The sequence below is a fragment of the Gorilla gorilla genome, chromosome 7 (assembly GCF_029281585.2).
Source record: "Gorilla gorilla gorilla isolate KB3781 chromosome 7, NHGRI_mGorGor1-v2.1_pri, whole genome shotgun sequence".
In the NCBI taxonomy this organism is placed as follows: Eukaryota; Metazoa; Chordata; class Mammalia; order Primates; family Hominidae; genus Gorilla; species Gorilla gorilla.
Window position 1 is genome coordinate 23,530,148 of NC_073231.2, and position 22,294 is coordinate 23,552,441.

The 22,294-nt window shown below is 40.4% G+C and overlaps 1 protein-coding gene across 4 annotated transcripts in view; it reads left to right on the forward strand.

Annotated features, from left to right (window-relative positions):
• SH2D4A (SH2 domain containing 4A) overlaps positions 1–22,294 on the forward strand; it is an 82,541-nt gene that overhangs the window by 34,888 nt on the left and 25,359 nt on the right. For 2 of the 4 annotated variants that reach the window (XM_055348187.2, XM_031014044.3), the window contains 3 exons: positions 8,746–8,826; positions 12,721–12,832; positions 15,588–15,798. In XM_055348187.2, the coding sequence (XP_055204162.2) occupies positions 8,746–8,826; positions 12,721–12,832; positions 15,588–15,798 (404 nt within the window). The remainder of the gene's footprint in view (positions 1–8,745; positions 8,827–12,720; positions 12,833–15,587; positions 15,799–22,294) is intronic. The other 2 variants (XM_063709121.1, XM_031014046.3) reach the window with 1 other exon arrangement.

Here is a 22,294-nt window from a genome sequence, read left to right on the forward strand (position 1 = left end):
CTGTAAAATGATTTTAAGATATAATATGAAACTTCCACTTAGATTTTCCTTCTTCTATACCTTTCTTTCAAACTAAAATTAAGAGCGCTGTCCACTCTGGAATGATCAGTTCTGTAAAACTGGACTTCAGTGGTTTGCCTTTTAAAAGGAGAGATTCAGAAGAGAATTACTGAGATCAGAACACGTCTTTGAAAGAATAGAAAAGAATATGCTGAATTATTTCTAGGATTCTCATTCATCTCAAAGTGTTATTGCATAGCAACAAAAGTTTTTGGTTTTCTGTCATTTGGGCTTCAGGTTAAGAGTGAAAAGCAGTATTAGCAAAATAACACTTTAAGGTGATTTAAGTGGAGGTGAGTACCGAGCTTGGTGAGTAGGCAGGGTTGAGAAGCCTGCATACTACCCCAGAGTAGATACCTCATTCCTGGGGTTAGCAGAACCAGTGTGGCATTGCCTGATTCTGACTGCAGACAGCCATATTGTCAGTCTCTGGGAGGCAAGGGGGTTCACACCTTAGAACAAGGACCACATGGTAAATAGAGATCATGTGCTTCTGAAACACAAGCTAGAATTTCGAGGATTGAATCGGATAAAGAGACAAAAGGGGAATAATCCTGTTCCAAGCTAGGAATCATTTGCCTTGATGTATATTCCATTCTAGTATACATGAAGGAAGCATTTCAATATAATTTTTGTGAGAAATAAAGCATTGGACATACCAGGTAAAAACAGATGAGTAATTAATTGTGCATATCATATTAATTCAAGAGTGGAGCCCTAATCAGAGGGCTACACAACTACCCAAGTAGTTTCTGTGTAACTGTAATAGAATTTCATGGTAGGTAATTTGTAGAATAAAATCTTATATAAGATAGAATCACAAAATGCTAGCACCTTAAAATTCACTTAAGCTGTTGTGCTTTTTAAAAGCAAACAAATAATCAAAATTTCTAAAATAAAAAGATTGATAGAAATTAGAAAAGAGAAAAACATATTTCTAGTCTTAAGGGTTTACTCAATTCTGTTACCAACTTCATAATGTACAGCTGCATTGTGGGAGATATTAGCATTGATTCACTTATTGAACTCATTAAAAGTAGTATGCTAGATTCCTGAGTCGGGAGATTTGTTGACCACTTCAAGGTCAGTTGTTCAACCTCTCTGAGGCTAAGTTTCCCAATCCATAAAATGGACATTAAAGTAGCTACATGCCATTGGGTTAATGTGAGAATCAAATGAAATAATATACATAAAAGTGTTTTGTAAAGCATTATATATGATATGAATATTGCTTTCTATTATTGTTATTATTATTTCTTGAGATAGAGTCTCGCTCTCTACCTCCAGTGTTCAAGCAATTCTCCTGCCTCAGCCTCCTGAGTAGCTGGGATTACAGGTGCCCATCAGCACGCCCAGCTAACTTTTGTATTTTTAGTAGAGACAGGGCTTCACCATGTTGGCCAGGCTGGTCTCAAACTCCTGACCTCAAGTGACCTGCCCACCTTGGCCTCCCAAAGTGCTGGCATTATAGGCGTGAGCCACTGTGCCCAGCCTATTATTTTTCTATTATTATTTGTAGTAAAGTTTTATGTTCCATTTCATCAGGACTTCCTGTATCAATCATGTTTTTTTAATCATGTTTTTAAGATTCTGAATATTTTCTCAACAATCCTTTATTATTTTATGCTTACACTTTATATTTCCCAATTCCTTTATTTCTCTTGCTTGTCTTTTGCTCCTTCATGGATCCTATTTCAGGCGTCTCCCTGGATGAGAATGTAAGAGTGGCCTTTGAAACTCCCTCGCATGTGAATGCTTTGCCCAAGCAACCTGCACCAGCTCTGCATCACTGCATTTTCCAAAGATGTTGCTGCCCAGTTCTGTTGTTTGTGCGTTGCTTAATGGTGTTTTAAGGGATGGTGCAATAGGAGTGAGCTATTGTTCATCTAACATGACTGACGTTCTGTGCTCTAACGTGCTCAAAATAAACTCGGACACCAAAGACAATGTTTTTAGTAGTTGTTGTTCTTTATTGTTTTGTTTTGTTTTTGAGACAGAGCGTTACTCTGTCTCCCAGGCTGGAATGCAGTGGTGAGATCCTGGCTCACTGTAGCCCTGACCTCCCCAGGCTCAGGTGATCCTCCCACCTTCGCCTCCCGAGTAGCTGGAACTACAGGCGCACACAACCACGCCCAGCTAACTTTTGTATTTTCTGTAAAGACAGGGTTTCACCGTGTTGCCCAGGCTGGTCTCAAACTCCTGGGTGCAAACAATCTTCTGACTGGGCCTCCCAAAGTGCTGGGATTACAGGTCTGAGCCACCGCAGCAGCCGACAATGTTTAGTGAAACATGTGCCATAAAATCTCACATCATATTGGAGTCTGCTGTACTTTCAAGTTGGGGTATTCAGTAGTCTCTGTGCATGGATTTTGCTTGGAACAATATTAGAAAAATGAGGAAAAGATTGTCTCGGGTTTCCATTGTCCTAATTCATGTGTCAGTAAAATCACTCTACAAGGAGTTTGTACCATATTTTTAGCAATAAAATTTACTGTCCCACTTTTCGTCTGTTAGTCTACTTGGCCTTAGGAAAATCTCTCCTGTCTCTCTTATTCTTTATAACTTTATTGAAGCAGAGTTCCATTCTTCTGCCTCTCCTGTTATTTTAGAAGCAAAAAGGTAAATCCCAGTATGCTCAGAAACTTAATATTATAGTCATCATTGGGAAATTGCCTTTTTGTTTAAAATTGCTGAGAAGAGGATGATCTGATTATTTCAATGACCTGGTTGGCAAAATGGGTGAGTTATAGACCACTGATTCTCAGAGTATTTGAATTCATTCTATCTTGATTAATAGTGAAACTAGATCTCTGCTGGGCGCAGTGGCTCATGCCTGTAATCCCAGCACTTTGGGAGGCCAAGACGGGTGGATCACAAGGTCAGGAGATGGAGACCATCCTGGCTAACACGGTGAAACCCCGTCTCTATTAAAAATACAAAAAATTAGCCAGGCGTGCTGGCGGGCGCCTGTAGTCCCAGCTACTCTGGAGGCTGAGGCAGGAGAATGGCGTGAACCCAGGAGGCGGAGCTTGCAGTGAGCTGAGATCGCACCTCTGTATTCCAGCCTGGGCGACAGAGTGAGACTCTGACTCAAAAAACAAAACAAAACAAAACAAAAACAAAAACAAAAATAAACTCTTTTGCTATTAATTCTTCATTTTCATCTTTACCATAAAAATTGAGTCCTGACAATGTTCTGTTTGTTGGAGCTTTCTGGTTTATTTGGAATTAAAGACACTTGGCATTTGTTTGACTGTACAACCCTACCATTATTGTTATTATTTTGAGATGGAGTCTTGCTCTGTCGCCCAGGCTGGAGTGCAGTGGTGAGATCTTGGCTCACTGCAACCTCTGCCTCTCGGGTTCAAGCGATTCTTCTGCCTCAGCCTCCTGAGTAGCTGGGATTACAGGCACCCACCATCATGCCTGGCTAATTTTTGTACTTTTGTAGAGACGGGGTTTCACCATGTTGGCCAGGCTGCTCTTGAACTCCTGATCTCAGGTGATCCGCCTGCCTCAGCTTTCCAAAGTGCTGGGATTACAGGCCTGAGCTACCGCCTCCAGCCTATAACCCTACTTATAAACAAAGGGAATATTAAGTTAGAAGCCAGTATCAACTGTTTCTCAAACCAGTTTGAAAAGTGAACATAATTCTTCTCATATGACAGACAGACTCTGGGGGAAGCATATTTTGTAATCATGTAATACTGATGTTCTCAGCAGCACCTTTTTGTAACCCAGTTGCTTATGTAGATTTGAACTGCCATACTTCTAAGTTTAACGGTAGTTATTATTTTTCATACTATCTTTTGGCCAATCAGATGGGGTACACCCCCAGATCCATTTGGGATTTTCACTGATTACAGAGGGTTATTCTGACTTGATGTCTGCAGGAAGTCCACTAGCTTCTGATGTTATTAGCTTTCAGTTTTTCTTTTTTGGAAGCTTTTGCATAAATATTCATGGCAGTTTTTATGTTTAAATAGAGCAGATATGAGGCAGATAAGATTGCTTTAACTCTGCTCATAGAGCTCCAGCAGCTGTAAGAATTTCTGTAATGTGGCAGATGGATGATGACCGCAGTGGCTGTTATGCGTAAGAGCATACATATGTTCTCTCTGGGAGACCCTGAGGAAGGAGCAGGCTTCAGACGTGGAGATGACATGCATTTGGGTCCCTGTCCTCCTACCTATTAACAGGTCAACTTAGGCCAGGTGTGGCGGCTCACACCTATAATCTCAGCACTTTGGGAGGCTGAGGTGGGAACGTCACTTGAGCTCAGGAGTTTGAAACCAGCCTGGGCAATATAGTGAGACCTTGTCTCTACTAAAATTAAAAAAAATTTAGCCAGGTGTGGTAGTGCATGCTTGTAGTCCCAGCTACTTTGGGGGACTGAGGTGGGAGGATCACTTGAACCCAGGAAGTTGAGGCTGCAGTGAGCCCTGATCATGCCACCGCACTTCAGCCTGGGAACAGAGTGAGACTCTGTCTCAAGAACAAAAACACAACGACCAATAAAACAGGTTACCTTACCTCTTTGGTAAAGGGATAAGGCCTATTTTGACACCTAATATGAAGGTCAAATGATGTATTAGACTTCAAAGTGCTTTATAAGCAAAAATTATACATGTAGGAGGGTCATTTTCTTCCCTTTTTTGGTATAGAGATAACTAAAGAGTGTATTTCCTGGGTCATAGCAGCATATGGAAGCTTCAGAGAGGACATAGTACCCTCTTTGAAAAGCCTCTTCATCCTGCCTCTAGGAGTGCTTCAAAGAGGCAGTGGTATTACTGAGGTTTACCCTCTGATATTGCCGTCATAAATCATTACTTTTGAGTCCATTAATCATCTAGCTTTTTTTTTTTTTTTTTTTGAGACGGAGTCTTGCTCTGTCACCTAGGCTGGAGTACAGTGGCAGGATCTTGGCGCACTGCATCCTCTGCCTCCTGGGTTCAAGCAATTCTCTTGCCTCAGCCTCCTGAGTAGCTGGGACTCCAGGTGCGCATCACCACGCCCAGCTAATTTTTGTATTTTTAGTAGAAATGGGGTTTCACCATGTTGGCCAGGATGGTCTGGATCTCTTGACCTTGTGATTTGCCCACCTCAGCCTCCCAAAGTGCTGGGATTACAGGCGTGAGCCACCACTCCTGGCCTCTAGCTGTTTTTTTTTTTTTTTTAATAAAGGAAATACCTTTTGGATCCCACATTTTCACTCTATTACTTGTGCATTTCATGGATTTGTAGAACGTGTAAGTGTAGCTAAATGAGCCTGCTTTCTGCAAGTTTTAAGTTTTTCATGTTATTTTAACCCTTTAGAAACATGGCAAAATCTTGGTTCACCTTGAAAAGTAGAATTTTTATAAATGTGGTTCTTAGTATGTGTGAATAGCTTTAGAGTTTACAGTATGTTTTAGACACATTGAATAGAAGTGTTTGAATAGAAGGATTCATCTCTGGAGTGGTTGTTCAACTAATTTTTTTTGTTTTGTTTTGACACGGAGTCCCACGGTCACCAGGCTAGAGTTCAGTGGCACAATCTTGGCTCACTGTAACCTCTGCCTCCTAGGTCCAAGTGATTCTCCTGTCTCAGCCTCCCGAATAACAGGGATTAACAGGCATGTGCCACCATGCACCGCCATGCCAGCTAATTTTTGTATTTTTAGTAGAGATGGGGTTTCACCATGTGGGCCAGACGGGTCTCGAAATCCTGACTTCAGGTGATCCACCCAACTTGGCCTCTCAAAGTTCTGGGATTACAGGCATGAGCCACCACGCATGGGCCTAATGAGTTTTTATGCTAAAATTCTACTCAAGAACAAGCTTGTGAGTTTTGGTATACTAAAGACAAAACCTAAAATTTCAAAGAAAAGGAAGATCATCAATCAACTCCAACTACCATGAGTGGATGGTGTTGGCGGCAACCACTGTCACTTTAGTGCCCAGTGACATCACTTCCATGCACACTGTCTGGAGTACGTGTCTGTGCTTCAGATTATTGTAACATAATTCATAACCGCATCAGATCTGACAAATGCAAAGGCAGTGAGCATGCTGAAAGTACTAGTAAGAAAAGGTATACAATGATGATAGGAAAAAATGTAAGATAATTTAAAGAAAGCAAGTAGTAAAAATACCTTGTTCATGTATACATGAGATGAACTGTTCAGTTTAAGGAATAACTGAGGGATGGAGGATAACTCACGCATTGTGTTCAAAGCACTGTACCCATACAGATGATAGTAATTGGCGGGATATTGAGGGGAAACTGACAAAATAGACAACACTTTTGAATACATGGATTAGAAGATAACCGTCAGATGCCTATTAGCTTAATGCTAATTCAGGAAGCAACTAAGAGTGTGTTTTAAAGCTCAAAGACTAAGGACAGCAAATGTGCTGCGGACAAAATCTTGGTCCAGAACTCCAGTTTCATAAGTCCAGATCTGTCTGATTCTGCAACAGCTGCTCTGCGTCTGTTCTATTTTAGATGTAGAGCAGCAAAGTATCCTTTTATAATATTAAAATGAGAAAAAAATGAAAGTATGATAAGTAGCAATTGTGAAACCTACAGGATTCATTAGTTTGCCAAGTAATAAACCTAGCATATTTGAAACATTCTCCGCAATACTTGCGGGAGTATTAAGAAAGGAGGGTTACCTGCCTCCTAATTTTCAAATATAAGAAAATGATCCTTTTTGCAAAACGGTGCCCCAAAGATCTTATATCATCAAAGAAAGGGAGAGTGGGCCTGTTTTTAAAGCTCTCCTTCCTGGTGGTGGAAATGCACTCAGAGATTTTAAAAGTCGTCTTGGACTTTGGAGCAGACGCGCTTACATGAAACTTGTGGGAACAGTTCACTCTGTTCCCAAACAGAGGAACTGGTTACTGTTCTAAGTTTAGAAGCAGAGCAGCAAAGTATACTTTTATAATATTAAAATAAGAAAACAATGAGAATATGGTAAATAGCAATTGTGAAACCTACAGGATTCATTAGTTTGCCAAGGAATAAGCATTAGATATCTGTTGACCCGCATCTCATTTTCTTATCACTACAATGTCAACATAGTGGAAAAAGCATAAACTCTGGCACAAACCAGCTGTCTGGTGCTGAGCAAGCTCCACAACTCATCTGAGACTTGGTTTCCTCATCTGAAAATTGCCCATTATGTTGCCCATCCATCATAGATGTTGTGTGCAGTAAAAATAATACTAAGACACTAACATGGTGCCGGGTCATAATACGTCTTCAGTATGCATTAGTGCTCATTAGTGGAATTAGCATTAATCTCACCCCCTATGATTAATTATACAACCTCAGCAGAGAGCTTGAAACATGCCTCCAGCAACTGTTGTGACCAGTTTTATCAGTTGATAGGCTAAACTTTTGAAGCAAATAGTCCCCAAATGCCATGGCCAAAAATACAATAAAAGTTATTTATTTGTCTTCGGACAGTCCAGAATAGGTGTTCTAGTTCAGGAGGGCTCTGCTCCACACAGTCATTCAGGGACTCAGGCTTTTGTAGTCTAAGTATCTGCTATCTTTGGTAGTAGCACTGCTGCTGTCACCATTCCAGCCCAAAGGAAGGTGGAAGTGGCCTGCAGGAGTGTGTGAAGGAGGTTTCAAGTGGGCCTGGGGAGAAATGGCAAATGCCTGTTGTCAACTGCATTATGTTAAGACAACCGCTAAGGCATTTGGGAAATGCGGTATAGTGGGGTAGCCACATGCCAGCCACTTTGAGAAAAGGGGAAGATTGAGAAAGCCACTGGTTTATTGCATGGTGCAGTAATGATCCTGTGTACTCCTTCTGAATGATGGCACCAACCTTTTGCTGAAATTTTGCTGACAATTTCCGATGTATGCCAAAATTAAGAACTCAGACACAAGGCATATACTTTGCGGTAATGTGGGTTGTGGGTAGGTATATCTGGGTACTCAGGACATTTGACTACCCATGTTGGGACTTAGCTTAGGCTCTGCATTCCAGCCAGGGACTGATGGGGGCCTGTGTCTTAAGAAGCACCCATTGTGATTTGCTGGCATACTTGTGATGCCAGAGGGTTGGCCTGTGGCAGGCAGGAATGACACCAGGGACTTTAGGCAATGAATCTGGGAACCCCACTGGGGAGGTTGCCTCATGGGAAATCCATCTAGAGCAGGAGAAACATAGATACTGGGTGACAAGGGCAGGAAAAGAGGAGAAGTGTGGGCCAGCCAGGGAAACTGGGCAGGGCTCCCACGCACCAAACTGGTGCTCCAGGCATGTCTGCAAGGCATCATATAGTTAAATCCAGAGACTAAGGCATTTCTTTGGCCTGCACTAAAACAGGGTATGCAGAGATTAAGCAAGAAGAGAATTTCAATAGGGGGTAATGTTGATGTCTGGAAGTGATCCCCAGGGCCCTCCAGGGCCAACCAGATGGGAGTAAAATATACCAAACCACCAGCTCCTGGCTCTTGGGCAACAATTCCTTTCTAAGCCCTACTGAGTGGGGATACTGAGGATTCACATGCTCATTGCTGTAGTCAGGATCGGCCCAGGAACTCAGGTGCCAGTGGGAGCCTTGGGTGGATCCAGCTGTAGGGGCGGGGGCAGCATTAGGGAAACCAGGGAAACATTGACAGATTATCTTATGAAACCGCACTGCAGCTCCAAATGCCATAAATGTGTTTCGTTTAATTTTTAGTCACCCTCCAGTTCTTCAAGAAATATTCAACAAATGTTGGCAGATTCAATCAATCGTATGAAGGCATATGCATTTCACCAGGTAAAAGACTTCCCTTCTGTCCTCCGGGGGCTGCATACCTAGCCATTTCCACTAATGTTTCACAGATTAGTTAATTAATCTCATGCAGAAATGAAATTAAGCAGCAGGATGGGAAATCTGTCCTAAAAGCTGCAAACACAGTTCTGCATCTTTACCCGTTTATCTGGAGTTCGGGAAGTGTTGAATGTCATGGAAAGAACATGCCAAGTTGTATCAGCTAAACTCCTCCCAGAAGATCTAACATAGAGGCGGCATCCCAGGCTGCTGCAGACATGGAGGGAAGACTGATTTCAGACAGTGATAAATGGAGCATTACACTTGGCAGAAAGAGTGAATTCAGATCGAGTTACTTCTGTGCTCATTGTTTCTGAACCTGTCCCTTGAGGGTGAGCAGCTGCTGTGTCCTCCACATCCACCATGCCTGGAACCCCTTCTGGCACTCAGCCCTCTCCCACATCCATCCAGATGTGACATTCTCCCTCCAGGCCAAGCCCTGCTTCCTCCATCGTGTGAGCTTGCTATCATGTCATAAATTGCTCAAAATAAATGAGGCATAGACTGGTACTTGGAAGCTGTAGTAGGATTTGACCTACAGAGAGTCTGAAACAGCAGCGTAAGATGTGAGCCTATGAAGAGAAGGTTCCTGAGATCGGGCTGTGGTGGAGGTCAGCCCAGGGACCTGTGTTCCTGTGGACCATGCCATGAATTCCATGATTCCTCTGAAGGGACATGCATGAACTTGCATTTTTAAGACTTCAAGAAATCAGGATGAAGTTGTGGAACTGTAGTCCTGTGTGCATACTGCTGATACAATACATACTTCTTTCTAAAACAGCAGCAATAGGGGATCTAACGGACATTTTCATTAATTCTGCTTAGATCTCACTATGTCATTTTAAATGGGGACAGCTGAGGAAGATGAAGGATCGTATATTCATCCAAGCAACATTTATTGAGTGTCTACTACACACTAGGCACCGTTATGGGAGTTAGAGACACATTTTATGAAATAATCAGATAAAATTCCTGCCTTCAGGGAGCTTATATTCTTCATGGGAGAGAGAGATGATAAACATATCTATGAGGACAGGTAATCACTTATTAAGCACTGCAGAGGAAAATAAAGCAGTATGAGGGAACTGAAGAATCCTGGGAGGATGGAATTGGGATGGGACAGGTAGTCAGAGAAGGCCACTCTGGGAAGGCAGTATTGGAGCAGAGACCTGAAGGAAAGAGGGAAGGAGCAATGTGGATGTCTAAGCCATGTGGACGTCTGTTCCAGGCAGAGGGAACAGCAAGTCAAATACACAGAGGCAGTACCTCACTTGGCATGGTCGGGAAAGGGCTGATCATTTGAGAGAAGGAATGAGCCAGCTTGCTAAGCTTCTCTGTAGAACAAAGGTGATAAAACAGGCATCCTGCTTTGGGGGCAGTTGTGAGGCTCTGATGAAGGAATTGGTGGGGAGGCATTCTAAGTGCTTCCATCAACAGGCTGGACAAGAGGCTTTCTGAACGGGCCCAGCGGCTTTCTATATGGGCCCAGCGTGGCCTTGTTTTCTGGTCCTGTTAGCTGAACACATTTTCACAGCTCACACCACACATCTGGGTCTCCACACCTTCCACCCTGGGCATCTGGATTAGCATCCAGCCTCGGCCCCTCGGCCCCTCCACTCCAAGCCATCACCTGGATTTCCCCATGCCTGGCTCACAGTCCTGAGTCCTGGTCCAACATGCTTCCAGCAAAACACTGCTGAAAAGGAAATGATGGTCTTCTGAATAGAGAAAGTAAACCATTACAGATTTGGATAAAAGTAAAATTCTTTGAGAGACTCCGGACAAGTTCCTTACGTTTTCTAGCTTTCTTGAATAAATACGGTGGTCAGGGCCGTATATAGATGGGTAATAGCAGATCTCATCTGCTGTTACTCTGTGAAACTCGTTAATTTTTCTTCTTTTCCACTGTGCGTGTACATAATTACATGCAGATTAAAGGAGTAGATTTATTAAATATAGCTCTGTTAGACATTTGAGTAACATCAACCAAGTACTACATCTGTTATTATTAATATTTTTTCTTAGGTAGAATCATGTTCCAAATTTCTTGCTCATCCTCAGTAACAATATCCGTGATGATCATAGCTTGATGTTTTCACTATATGTTTCCTAACCATTTAAAAATAAACACGTATGCATGTGGAAGGATGAACAAAGCTCCACTTTGAAGCTTTTTCTGTTTAAGCTTAGAAATTGCTAGCAGCACATTTATCTATCTTGGGCTTGCAAACAGCTTCAATCAAAGGATGGCAAATTTTAACAGTCCTTTCAAACATCAAAGCTGTCCTTTGGATTTTCAAATGTTGGCAAACAAAAGGAGCTTAGCTCTAGGCAGGAAAACAGTGTAAGGAAAAAAAAAATGAAAACAGTAAATGCACAGAAGTTTAGTTACATCTGCAGTGAAGCACAATTTATGAATGATGATTACTTGAACTGTGATTTATGACTGCCCACAGCGATCAGAAACAAGTTTCACAATATTAATGTTTATACTTTACGTTGTGGTGACATAATAGCAAGGAAGTCTTTACATTTCTGTGGGAAAGCACAAAATTAAAAAGCTTGTCACTTGTGATAGAGAGGTGAGCACAGGCAGCCCTTTCTGGCCGTTTCAGTTTGTTTTATTTCTTAGCTAACCAAGGCTTTTATTAGTCCACCAAACTGTAAATTCAGCCTTCTTGTGAGCACTCAGAAGGTTGTGTCCAAATAAGCAAAGTACTTTTCAGGTCTAAGTGATTTGGTTTGTTCATTTCTCTTTCGTTTAAAATGATTTCCCTTGAATGCTCTTAATGACAGAAAACAGTACACTAAAAATTGGTTAAGGTGGTAAATTTTGTTACGTGGAATTTTACCGCAAGTTTTAAAAACCTAATTCTCCTTTTAAAGGAATATTTACATTTTAAAAGTATTTCTCCCTTCTCAAAAGATGCTTTTGAAAAATATTTTTCTGTTTCTTTTTTTTTTTGAAACAAAAAAAAATACATATTCTGGCAGGGTGTGGTGGCTCATGCCTGTAATCACAGCACTTTGGGAGGCTGAGGCAGTGGATCACTTGAGGTCAGAAGTTCGAGACCAGCCTGGCCAACATGGTGAAACTCCATCTCTTCAAAAAATACAAAAATTACCCAAGTGTGATGGCACGTGCCTGTAATCCCAGTTACTCGGGAGGCTGAGGCAGGAGAATCTCTTGAACCTGGGAGGCGGAGGTTACAGTGAGCCGAGATTGTACCACTGTACTCCAGCCTGGGTGAAGGAGTGAGGCTCCATCTTAAAAAAAAAATGATATATATTTCTTTTGAAACACTTAAAATCATGTAGTAAGTACCACATTTTGGGACACATGACTTGGGGGAGAGATTCAGCTGAGATTGCTCTGGGAATGTGCATTTCTTCTGTGGAGTCTGTCAGCTACTGTAAAGTAGGTTGATGCTAGTTCTATGTAATAGTGTGTTTACATCCTTCAGGGAGTCAGTTTGAAGCAGCTAAGTACTGTGTCTGAGGAAAAGGAATATTTTTTCTTACTATATGTTATACACTGTGCCAGGGACTTCTTAAGTTATCTAATCCTCAATATAACCCTAAGAAATATTTTTTTCTCATCTTTCTTATGGGGAAACAGCCCAAGAGAGGTTCATTTGTCGCTCCTGGAGTTACACACTAGCTAGCAATGGTCAGTCTTACTTCAGGTCTTACTGACTCCAAAGTCCACACTTGATCCTTCCTAGTGGGCCAGAGAGTTAGATAGAAATCAGCTGTGCGGGGTACCCCTGTCCTTCAGGAAACTGCTGGATTTGCTCACCAAGGTTCTTTTTTGTTTTGTTTTGTTTTGTTTTTAAACAGAAGAAAGAATCTATGAAGAAAAAACAAGATGAAGAAATAAATCAAATAGAAGAAGAGAGAACGAAGCAGATTTGTAAGAGCTGGAAAGAAGACTCGGAATGGCAGGCATCTCGTGAGTACCCAGAGTTCTCCATAGCACCTTCCAGGCTCTCAGCTGATTCTCTCACTTAATAATGTGATCAATCTAGAAAGCGCTTAATGTGGGTTGTTGAGAGATATGTTCACAGTAAGTTACCACTCAAATGTTATTACTAACTTATTACTCAAATGCTTACAAGCTACTTTTGAACAGCAGACTCGTTCTCCATTCATTTCTGTATCACCAAAATTATGATGAAATTTATCAAATAGCATGATATATAGCTATGGAAAATAGGTTTTGGAGAGTTTTTAATGATCTTAGACTGTTTACATCTCATTAGCTTGGGGAAGAAAAAACACCATGAAATAGAATGAAAAGCTTCGCTATTTAGAAATGTCTAAGTATCTGAAGGAAAAGAACTGGAAGGTTATAATAACATGTAAACATTAGTTTTCTTGGAAAGGTGAGATTCAAGATTATTTATTTGAATGTTTTTCTTGTAATTTAATATTGTTTTGGATTTTTTTCCCCTAAATTTTTGATAGTGAATACATTTTAACTTTGTAATCAGAAGCACACAGGAATACCAGGCTGGATGTGTTAGCACCCCGCTCCTGCCTGTGACCCAGCACTGACTCCTATTTGAGTGAGCAGAATGGGTGAGAAAACTCATAGGAGAAGAATAAGCCCATGCAACTGAAGGCAGAGGAGAGGATGCTCCAGAATGCTAGAAGAATTAGGTTTGTGAAAGAATTAGTGTTTCCATCTGACTCAGAGAAATCTGAACTGCTAGATCAACCTGAGGTGGCTTGAAGAAGACAGCAGGTATGGCTATATTTGCAGGATGTTGAGATCCTACATTGATCTGCAGTCCCATTACAACCAATGCCATTTAAATGACAACTGCTGTGAAATGAAAATATTTGCAAGATCCAGTAGTCTCTTTGTACTATGCACTGAAATCCTAGTATAAGGGAATATTTTGGGTGTCTCTTTGCAGTCAAGTGTAACAGGATTTGACCAATACTGCCTGAAGTGTAAATGTAGTCAATAAAAATCATTTTTATATTCTGCATTTGAGTCTCATTGCTATAACAAAAAATTCTGTTTTACAAAGTAGTCATGCCCTGTATGATGTTTTGGTCAACGATGGGTCGCATATATTTTTTAGGCCAGGCACTGTGTCTCACTCCTGTAATCCCAGCCTTTTGGGAGGCCAAGGTGGGTGGATCACTTCAGGTCATGAGTTCAAGACCAGCCTGGCCAACATGGTGAAACTGCATCTCTACTAAAAATACAAAAATTAGCTGGTTGTGGTGGCGTACACCTGTAGTCCCAGCTACTCAGGAGGCTGAGGCAGGAGAATTGCTTGAACCAGAGAGGCGGAGGTTGCAGTGAGCCGAGATCGTACCACTGCACTTCAGCCTGGGCAATGTAGCAAGACCCAGTCTCAAAAAAAACAAAAACAAAAACAAAACACAGACACACACATACACAAAACCAAAAAATAATAATAAAAAAACCCCAAAATAATGGGTTGCATACATTTTTAAAATAAATTTTATAAATGTAGTGTAGCCTAAGTGTAAAGTGTTTACAAAGTCAACATCAGTGTGTAGTAATGTCCTAGGTCTTAACATTCACTGAGCACTCACTCACTGACTCATCCCAGAGCCACTTCCAGTCCTGCGAGCTCCATTCATGGTAAGTGCTTTATGTAGAGGCACCATTTTTTTTTTGTCCTCTATACCATATTTTTACTATACCTTTGCTATATTGGGGGTATTGATTATTTTTATTTTTTTGAGATGGAGTTTCGCTCTTGTTACCCAGGCTGGAGTGCAATGGTGTGATCTCAGTTCACTGCAACCTCCGCCTCCTGGTTTCAAGGGATTCTCCCGCCTCAGCCTCCCCATTAGCTAGGATTACAGGCGCCTGCCACCATGCCCAGCTAATTTTTTGTATTTGTAGTAGAGTTGGGGTTTCACCATGTTGGCCAGGCTAGTCTCAATCTCCTGACCTCAGGTGACCCACCGAGCTTGGCCTCCCAAAGTGGGGGTATTGCAGGTATGAGCCACTGTGCCCGGCCTTATGTTGGGGGTAATTATACACCCAAATACTCTTGTGTTACAGTTGCCTTATGATGCATTTCTCAGGGTTTATTTCTCTCATTAAGTGACTAGTGACTGTAATATTAAAAGGCAGGCTTGGGGTACTTTTTTGTGTACTAATGTGTCCTACAATTACCTGTGGTTAAGCATGCCTTTAATTTTTTGTCTGTCAGCCTGCTTCTCATTCTGTCCTGTTCTCTGCTCCTTCACCCTATGCACAGCCCCGTGCCACTGAGTAGTCCTGATCTTTGCTAGGGAGTCAAGCACACTGCATCTGAACATAAGTCTATGCAGGACGTGACAATTGCCTCTTATTACTCAGCACCCCTGCCAGCTTGAACCCATGCTCAGGCGGGGGATCCTCACTTGGTCTTGCCAACTGCAGGAAATTCTTGCACACTTTCTCTACTTCTCTCTCATCCCTTCTTCCTCCTCTTCCTTTTCTCTCCCTCTCAGAAAACCCCCAGTCCTGTATGAAGAGAGGAATCCTGCAGCGAACGCTGGGCAAGCCCTAATGGCCTGGATCATAGGTGTTGATAATGATTGTTCCTTATTATAAACAGACAACAAACTGCTGAGAACCTGCACTGCTGCCCGTTGTGTAATGAATGCTGAGCCTTCTCACCTGCTCTGTGGGCTGATGAGTGTTTTCTCCGACCCCGTTGTTTTTCCAGTGCGAAAATCCAAAGCAGCTGATGAGAAGAGACGCTCCTTGGCTAAACAAGCACGAGAAGACTACAAGAGGTTATCCCTTGGGGCCCAGAAAGGAAGAGGCGGTGAGAGGCTGCAAAGTCCCTTGCGTGTTCCGCAGAAGCCAAAAAGACCTCCCCTTCCACCGAAGCCTCAGTTCCTAAACCCAGGGGCATATCCTCAAAAACCTCTTAGGTAAGAAGCCACACAGATGGGTTTATGCATAAACATTGCAGTGGGCTTTGAATAAGCATTGAAATTAAAGGGGAATTGTATGAGCTGCCATGGGGTGTGGAGGGCCAACTGGCAGCCTGTGTAAGTAGCTCAGGCTCACGTCTAAGCCTTCTTCCTGGGTGATCTGGGCGGGCATTCCTCCCTTTTTTAGCTGTCAAATGTCCATAGCTGTTATACTTAGTATACCCAGTGAAACAGTAAAGCTGTGCATGGAGTGAGAGAACTTCCCGTGTCCCTACCCGACTCTCCCCTTTCCCTCCCCCGCCCCCCTCCCACCCAGAGGCAGCCGGTGAGCCAGTGAGGGGAGAAGAGGAAACAAGTGGGGTTTCACTGATGCCCAAGATCACCCTTAGTCAAAGATTATCAAAGTAGGAACCCAAAGGCTTGCTGACTTTCGTGTGATCAGTGGGAGTACATTTTCACTGCCAAGGATTAAAGGTTTGATGGTAATTCTCATTCACGGATACGTAGCCAAGTTCCTCTTTTAAGAATTTGGAAAGGCTCCTTTTTTAGATGAATTGTCTATTTGGTGGTGGAGATACCATTGTCTGCTAGGCTGTGGAAGAATTAGGAAGAACCATTTGTTCTGGAAAAACTCTGTAGAAAAGTGCAACGATGCTATTAAACCCCCATCCCTTATGTTTGCTGATTCTAAATTTTTTTCTGGTTATTGATCTTATTTTTAACATCCTAGTATTTAGAAAGAAGTATTAAAATCAAATGTTGATTGAAAGAAACAGAATTGTCTAAAGCCTTGCCTTCTGAAATAAAAACTAAAAATAACTTGAAATACTTCTCTAAGATTATGGAGAAATGAAAAATAAGACTCTCCTCCTGCTTGGAGTCATAGTTATCTTCAAGGTTGTCTTTAAACAGGAGTGATGACCTCAGGGGAAACACAAAGGCGGATGTTTTTCTTTGCTGTAATTATTTCTACTTACTCTACTGGAAAGTTCCATTTCGGGAAGTGGGGACCAACGTGGAACTCAGTGGAGTAAGTGGAAATAATTACAGTAAAGACCATGATCTCCAAAGTGATCGTTTGGGTAATGATTCTTCTCTTACCGACAACAAAGCAAGAAATGTAGTCGGGAAATAGGAGTCTCCTTAATTGTGTGAACAGCTGACAAAGGTGCACATGGCTCTAAGTGCTGGAGCTTGTCTGTGCACACGTTGACGACAGAGCCTCAGCAGGGATGTTTTTGCAGCTAACTCCTGTTCACCGTCTCTTCCAAAGGTAGCATGGAAATGACCTGTAGATGTCCCTGTCCCACAGCATTTTGAAGAACAGTATATTTGATTGACAGCAATGAACGTGGTCTTTAAAAAAGGGCAATTCCTATTTTCAGCTGTGCTCAGTTAGCTCATTTTTTCCAACTGAAGACACTGCATGAAGTGCTTTTTGTGAGTCAGACTGGGTGGTTTTAGGGCTGGGACTTGACACAGGGATGGCAGAGGTCACCTCAGAGCCACCCCAGGAAAAGACAGAGACCAGCTCCTACAGTGTCTGTGGAGTTTTGCTCGATCTCCAAGGACTTCCCAAAAAAGAGCCTAATTTGGAAGCTAGTAAGAGAATGTATAATATAACTTCGTATGTGTGCAGTGTCTGCCTCCCAGGGAAGTCAAATATTATAGGATATTTTCTCGAAAATGCTCCGAAAATCATTAGGGATAATATATACACATACATGCATATGTACATCTATATATATATCTGACAGTATGTCACACGTAACTCAGAAGCACATGTTATAAAAAGCATAAAGAACCATAAGTTGGTCAATTACAATACTAGTAGTCCATCGAAACTTGATTGTGGTGGTTGTGTTTCATAAATTGTATTTTGTTTTTAATTGACACACAATAATTGTATGTATTTATGGGATACAGTGTGATGTTTTGATACATATATATATTGTGTAATGATCAAATCAGTATAACTCACATATGAATCACCTCAAACACTTGTCATTTCTTTGTGGTGAGAACATTCAAAATCCTATCTTTTGGCTGTTTTGAAGTATGTAGTACATTACTGTTGACTGTGGTTACCGTGCTGTGCAGTAGAGCAGCAGAACTTATTTCTGCTGTCTCACTGTAACTTTGCGCCAGTTGACCAACCTCTCCCTATTTACCATCCCCCCTACTCTCCCCAGCCTCTGCTAACCACTATTCCATTCTTCTATAAGATCAACCTGGCCGGGTGTGGTGGCTTATGCCTGCAATCCCAGCACTTTGGGAGGCCGAGGTGGGTGGATCATGAGGTCAGGAGTTCAAGACCAGCCTGACCAACATGGTGAAACCCCGTATTTACTAAAAATACAAAAATAAGCCTGGTGTGGCGTGCACCTGTAATTCCAGCTACACTGGAGGCTGAGGCAGGAGAATCACTTGAACCCAGGAGGCGAAGGCTGTCGTGAGCCGAGATCACGCCACTGCACTCCAGCCTGGACGACAGAGTGAGACTCTGTCTCAACAACAACAAAAAAGATCAACCTTTTTGATTCCACAGAAGAGTGAGGTCATGCAGTGTTTGTCCTTCTGTGTTTGGCTTATTTCACTTAACAATGTCCTCTAGGTTCATCCATTTTGTTGCAAATGACAGGATATTATTCTTTTTATGGATCTTTTGTTCTCTTTAATTTTTTTGAGAAACTTCATACCGTTGTTTATAATGGTATGCTAATTTATATTCCTACCATCAGGCAATAAGAGTTCTCCTTTCTCCAGATTCTCACCAGCATTTTTTTTATTGCAAATGACAGGATATTATACTTTTTATGTCTGAATAATATTCTATTGTGTATATACACCACATTTTCTTGATTCATTCACTGTTGGACACCTAGGTTGATTCCATATCTTGGCTATTGTGAACAGTGCTGCAATAAACATGGGAGTGCAAGTATCTCTTTGACATACTGATTTCATTTCCTTTTGACATAGACCCAGTAGTGGGATTGTTGGAGCTTTTGTTCTACTTTTAATTTTTTTGAGAAACTTCATATGGTTGTCTATAATGGTATACTAATTTATATTCTTACTAGCAGGCTATGAGAGTTCTCCTTTCTCTGGATTCTCCCAGCATTTGTTTTTTGTTTGTCTTTTTGATAACCAAAAATAAAAAACTGGGCAAGGTGATATTGTGGTTTGATGTGCGTTTCCCTGATTAGTGGTATTGAGCATTTTTTTCATACACCTGTTGGTCATTCGTATGTCTTCTTTTGAGAAATGCCAATTGAGGTTTTTTCTTATTTGGATTATTTGTTTTTTTGCTATTGAGTTTGAGTTCCTATATTGATGCTTTGTCAGATACATAGTTTATGAATATTTTCTCCCTTTCTGTAACTTGTCTCTTTATTCTGTTGATTGTTTCCTTTGCTGCAGCAGAATCCTTTTTAGCTTGATATAATCCCATTTGTCTATTTTTCTTCGGTTGCCTGTGCTTTTGAGGTGTTACTTTTTAAAAATCTGGGGCTAGGCGTGGTGGCTCATACCTATAATCCCAGCACTTTGGGAGGCCGGGGTGGGAGGATTGCTTGAGGCCAGGAGTTTGAGACAAGCCTGGGCAACATAGGGAGACACTTATCTCTATGAACAAATTAAAAATAAAAATCCTTGCTCAGACTGATGTCCTGAAGTGTTTCCCCAGTATTTTCTTTTGGTAGCTTCATGGTCTCATATATTCAAGTCTTTAATCCATTTTGAGCTGATTTTTGCACATAGCAAGAGTAGGCAGTTTCATTCTTATACATGTCACTATCTAGTTTTCTCAGTACCATATATTGAAGAGACTACCCTTTCTCCAGTAGGTGTTCTTGGTGCTTTTGTTGAAAATCAGTTGACTGTAAATGTGTGGATTTATTTCTGGGTTCTTTATTCTGTTTCATTGTTTATGTGTGTGTTTTTATGCCAGCACCATGCTGTTTTGATTACTATAGATTTGTAGTATATTTTAAAGTCATTTAGTGTGATGCCTCCCAGCTTTGTTCCTTATGCTACAAATTGTTCTGGCAATTCATAGTAGTCTTTTCTGGTTGCATAGAAATTTTGAAAGTTTTTTCTTTTTCTGTGAAAGATATCATTGGTATTTTGATAGGAATTACATTGAATCAGATCTTTTTGGGTAGTACAGTCATTTTGACTATTAATTTTTCTAATCCATGGACATGGGATGTCTATTTTTTTGTTTCCTTTCATTAGTGTTTTATAGTTTTTCTTGTAAAGACATTTCACCTCCTTGGTTAAATTTATTCCTAGTTATTTTATTTTATGTTGCTATTGTAAATAAAATTGTTTTTTTTTTTTTGCTAGTCCATTGTTGATGCATAGAGATGCTACTGATTTTTGTAAGTTTATTTCATATACTACAATTTCCCTGAATTTTATCAGGACTAAGAGTTTTTTGGTGCAGCTTCTAGGGTTTTCTGTATGTAAGATCAGGTCATCTGCAAACAGACAATTTGAGTTCCTCTTTTCCAATTTGGATGTGCTTCATTGCTTTCTCTTGACTCATTCCTGTGCCTAGGACTTTCAGTACTATGTTGAATAAAAGTGATGAAAGTGGACATTCTTGTTTTGTTCCAAGTTTTAAAGGAAAAACTTGCCATTTTTCCTCTTTCAGCATGTAAACTGTGATTTTGTCATATATGACCTGTATTGGGTTGAGGTACATTCCTTCTGTACCTAATGTGTTTAAAGGTTTTATCATGAAGGGATATTGAATTTTAGTAAATGCTTTACCTGTGTCTATTGAGATGATCTTGTGGTCTTTGTCTTTTATTCTGTTAATGTCATGTGTCATGTTCATTGATTAGTTTATGTTGAACCATCCTTGCGTCCCTGAGATGAATTTCCTTTGATCATGGTGAAGGATGTTTTTGATGTGCTGTTGGATTTGGTTTGCTAGTATTTTGTTGTGGATTTTTGTATCTATGTTCATCATCATCAGGAATATTGGCCTCTAGATTTCTTTTTTTGTTGTGTCTTTTTCTGGTTTTGATATCAAGGTAATGCTGACTTCATAGAATGAGTTAGGAAGAATTCCTCCAACTTCAGTTTTTTGAAATAGTTTGAGAAGAATTGGTATTAATATTTCCTTAAATGATTGATAGGATTTGGTAGTGAAACCATCAGGTCCTGGGCTTTTTTTGATAGGACACTTTATTAATGATTCAGTCTCGTTAGTCATTATTGGTCTGTTAAGTTTTCTGTTTTTTCATGAGTGAATTTTGGTAGGTTGTATGTGTCCAGGAATTTATTGATTTACTTCCAAGTTTTCCATTTTGTTGACATATAGTTGTTGATAAGTCTCTAGTGATCTTTTTATTTCTGTGGTATCAGTTGTGATGTCTCCTTTTTCATCTCTGATTTTATTTATTTGAGTCATCTCTTTTTCTTTGTGTAGCTAAACATATGTGAGTTTTGTTTATTAAAACCACTCTTCATCCATATTTTGCACAGTTCTTTAGTCTCTATTTTATCTATTTATGCTCTGATCTTTGTTATATTTCCTTCAACTAATGTTGCATCAAGTTCTTGTTTTTCTAGTTCTTGTGGTACAACAATAAAATTACTTACTTGATATCTTTCTACTTTTTTGATATGTGTGTTTATTGGAATAAACATCACTCTTAGAACTGCTTTTGCTGTATCCCATAGGATTTGGTATGTTGTTTTCATTTTCATTCGTCTCAAGAACATTTTTGGTTTCTGAAATTTATTTATTGACCCATTGGTTGTTCAGGTGCATGTTTAATTTCCACATATTTGTTTCTAGTTTTCCTCCTATTACTGATTTCTTGATAAGTTTTAACTTAAAACAATTTAAGAATTGTTTTGTGGCCTAACATATTCCTAGAGAGTATTCTATTTGCTGTTGAGATACTGTGTATTCTGCAGCTGGTTGATTAGAATAGTCTATAATTGTCTGTTAGGTACATTCTAGAGTGTGGTTTAATTGTTGATTTTCTGTCGGTATGATCTGTTCATTGTTGAAAGTGGGATGTTGAAGTCCTCTACTATTGTTGTATTGCAGTCTTTCTATTTAGGTATATTAATATTTGCTTTCTAAATTTAGGTGCTTCCATGTTAATTGAGTACATATATATTTATAACTGTTCTTGCTGTATTGAACTCTTTATTATTGTATACTGGCCTTCTTTGTCTCTTCTTACAGTTTTCAGCTTCAGGTCTGCTTTATATGATATAAATATAGCTACTCCTGTTGTCTTTTGGTTTCCATTTGCATACAATGTTTTTTCCCCATTCTTTCCCTTCCAGACTATGTGTGTCCTTACAGGTGAAGTTAGCCCCTTGCAGGCAACGTATAGTTTGGTATTGTTTCATTTTTATCTAGCCACTTTATGCCTTTTAATTGGAGAATTTATCCATTGATATGCAAGGTAATTATTGATATGTAAGGGCTTACTGTTGCAATTTTCCTTCTTATTTTCTA